Consider the following 2,955-nt stretch of genomic DNA (forward strand, 5'->3'; position numbering starts at 1 on the left):
TTTCCACCAGATAATGATATTATGGGTTCTCAGGAAATGACTATTGGAAGTGTGGGTGTGTGCTATTGCATTGCCTCTCTGCTTGTAAATTATGGTATTTGATTTCCACTGTCACTTAGAATTGTATTTAGTAGGAAGGAGGGACAGTTCCATGCTGTGATGTGTGCAGTGTGCTTTATTGATGACCTGATTGACTGTAATGGTGTCACTACTCATATTGATACTATTACTATTGCTATTCTTTGTATTTCCCACTGTTGATTCCATTAATCTCTCCTAATTCTCATGACAAGAATCCACTACAAGACAGCAGACACAAGTTTCGATACCATCGAAATTAACAACAATCATGAGCATCACTTTTCATAGTTTATGGCTACTTTTGACAGTGTTATGCACTGCAGGTATTCGTGCTCATCATGTCTGGAATGATTGCTTTGCTGATGGAAACCATCCGCCTGTAGATGAGATTCCCGTCTTGTGTCGTGTGGCGGAACAACTTCGAGGTTTACCGGATACAGTAAGTTCTGCTCTTGTTAATGCCGCTGCTGCTTCGAGTAAAGCATTTGAAGCAAAGGTACAAGCAGAGGAAGCTGTGGAACTTGCCGAGTCAAAAGGCCTAAACGTTACGAAAGCGAAGGAAGCTGCTGTGAGAGCAACACTCGCTGCTGAAGCTGCGGCTACGGCTGCAAGTAATGTGGAAATTAACGCTGCAAATATTGCTGCTTTGCCGTGGTCACAAAGAAGACAGGATGTGGGGTTACAGGAACTTGCACTATGCGACAATGTGGACAAGGATGTACGAGAGGCAGCAGCAAAGTGTACAAAGAAAGCGGAAAACGTGACAGCCCAATCACTCAGTGAGGCACTAGAAGCGTTGGAGAATCTGTACACTGATGTGAATACCCGGGAGACCTTGCGGCGGGAAGATGTTGAGTTCCACACGGAGCTGAAATCGTTAGAGGAACACGTGGAAGAGGCTGTCCGTGCACAAAGAGAAGCTGAAGCCGCAGCTGCCGAGGCAAATGAAACAGCCGGCACAAATACGGGACCAGTTGGAAATTCCGTTGCATCACGTGAAGGGTCGGTGCTGCTACTGATGGCTGGACTGTTTCTCAGTTCTGTACTGTAAGAGGTTACAACTCCATGAATTGTGATCCCAACCATTCCACTTGTCTCCACACAGTTATGTGCACATACAAGTGGGGCAGCAAACATCCTTTCATATTAACCTTATTTTCTATCAGTGACTATTAATATTGTTATTTTATTTTGTTTCATTTATACTTTCACTTTTATTATTCTTTTTTACTTTACTTTTCCTTTACAATGTTATCTTTCCAACCTGTTCCAACTTTTATCCTTTATTTTTATAACTGCTTAACTAGTGTGTCTATTGCCCTACTTTTAGTTGTATTTTTCCTTTATTACCTTCTTTATTTCATTATTTTATTCATGTAATGCACTGAGGTGATTGCGTGTGAGCATCGCCACCTATGCGTTACAATAGTGACACTTTTTAAATCAAAATCTATCATTCCTACGCATCCATAATGTCCTATTGTATGCGTAAAGCTAACTGATTCTGAGGGTTTTTATTTTATCATGAAGCAAAACTCTTACGCTGTGGGGTTACTTTCACATATCTCTCTCCCATTACTCATTACACTTATTTTATGTTGTATTCTCTCCCTTTTTATTTCATATCTCTATATTTTATGTTACTGTCAGTAGGTTGTATCGTAATAGTGTAGGATACCCTAAATACTCAATACATGTGCTCTTACTGATTCCATCAGATATTGATATTATCGTGTCTAATGAAATGACTATTGGAAGTTTGGGTGTGTGCTATTGCATTGCCTCTCTGCTTTGTAATTATGGTATTTGATTTCCACTGTCACTTAGAATTGTATTTAGTAGGAAGTGGGGACAGTTCCATGCTGTGATGTGTGCAGTGTGCTTAAATGATGAGCTAATTGACTGTAATGGTGTCACTACTCATATTGATACTATTAATGTTGCTATTCCTTGTATTTCCCACTGTTGATTCCATTAATCTCTCCTAATTCTCATGACAAGAATCCACTACAAGACAGCAGACACAAGTTTCGATACCATCCAAATTAACAACAATTATGAGCATCACTTTTCATAACTTATGGCTACTTCTGACAGTGTTGTGCACTGCAGGTATTCGTGGTGATCGAGTCTGGTACGATTGTCCAGAAAAAGGTGTGGACACATCGCGGGACGACATACAAGCTTTGTGCCGTGCGGCGGAGCAGTTCAGAGGCCTATCACAAACAGTAACATCTGCTGTGGAAACTTCCGCTACTGCTTCGAGTAAAGCATTTGAAGCAAAGGTACAAGCAGAGGAAGCTGTGGAACTTGCCGAGTCAAAAGGCCTAAACGTTACGAAAGCGAAGGAAGCTGCTGTGAGAGCAACACTCGCTGCTGAAGCTGCGGCTACGGCTGCAAGTAATGTGGAAATTAACGCTGCAAATATTGCTGCTTTGCCGTGGTCACAACCAAGCAGTGATGCAGGTTTACAGAAGCTGGCACTATGTGAAAACATCGACAAGAGTTTACGACAGTTGGCATCAGAGTGCTCGAAGAGAGCGGAAAACGTGACAGCCCAATCGCTCAGTGAGGCGTTGGAGGGACTAAAAAAACTACGCTACAATGATGTATACGTTAAGGAAATATTAGAGAGAGAAGATGTTGAGTTCCACAAAGAGTTTATGTGGTTGCAGCACCACCTCCGGGAGGCAGTTCATGCACGAAAACAGGCTGAGGATGCAGCTGCCGAGGCGAATGAAATTGCCGGCACAAATACGGGACCAGTTGGAAATTCCGTTGCATCACCTGAAGGGTCAGTGCTGCTACTGATGGCTGGACTGTTTCTCAATTCTGTACTGAAAGAGGTTGCAACTCCATGAATTGTGATCCCAA

At 42.3% G+C, this 2,955-nt stretch overlaps 2 protein-coding genes across 2 annotated transcripts; both read left to right on the forward strand.

Annotated features, from left to right (window-relative positions):
* Positions 1–349: 349 nt before the first annotated feature.
* TbgDal_IX9680 (BARP protein) lies at positions 350–1,132 on the forward strand (the record flags this gene model as incomplete). Its single annotated transcript, XM_011778856.1, has 1 exon — positions 350–1,132. One exon carries the CDS (start codon positions 350–352, stop codon positions 1,130–1,132), a length of 783 nt encoding a protein of 260 aa, XP_011777158.1.
* Positions 1,133–2,138: 1,006 nt separating this feature from the next.
* Positions 2,139–2,942, forward strand: TbgDal_IX9690 (BARP protein; the record flags this gene model as incomplete). The annotated part of the gene is made up of 1 exon (XM_011778857.1): positions 2,139–2,942. One exon carries the CDS (start codon positions 2,139–2,141, stop codon positions 2,940–2,942), a length of 804 nt encoding a protein of 267 aa, XP_011777159.1.
* Positions 2,943–2,955: the final 13 nt, after the last annotated feature.

This window comes from Trypanosoma brucei, chromosome 9 (assembly GCF_000210295.1).
Source record: "Trypanosoma brucei gambiense DAL972 chromosome 9, complete sequence".
In the NCBI taxonomy this organism is placed as follows: domain Eukaryota; phylum Euglenozoa; class Kinetoplastea; order Trypanosomatida; family Trypanosomatidae; genus Trypanosoma; species Trypanosoma brucei.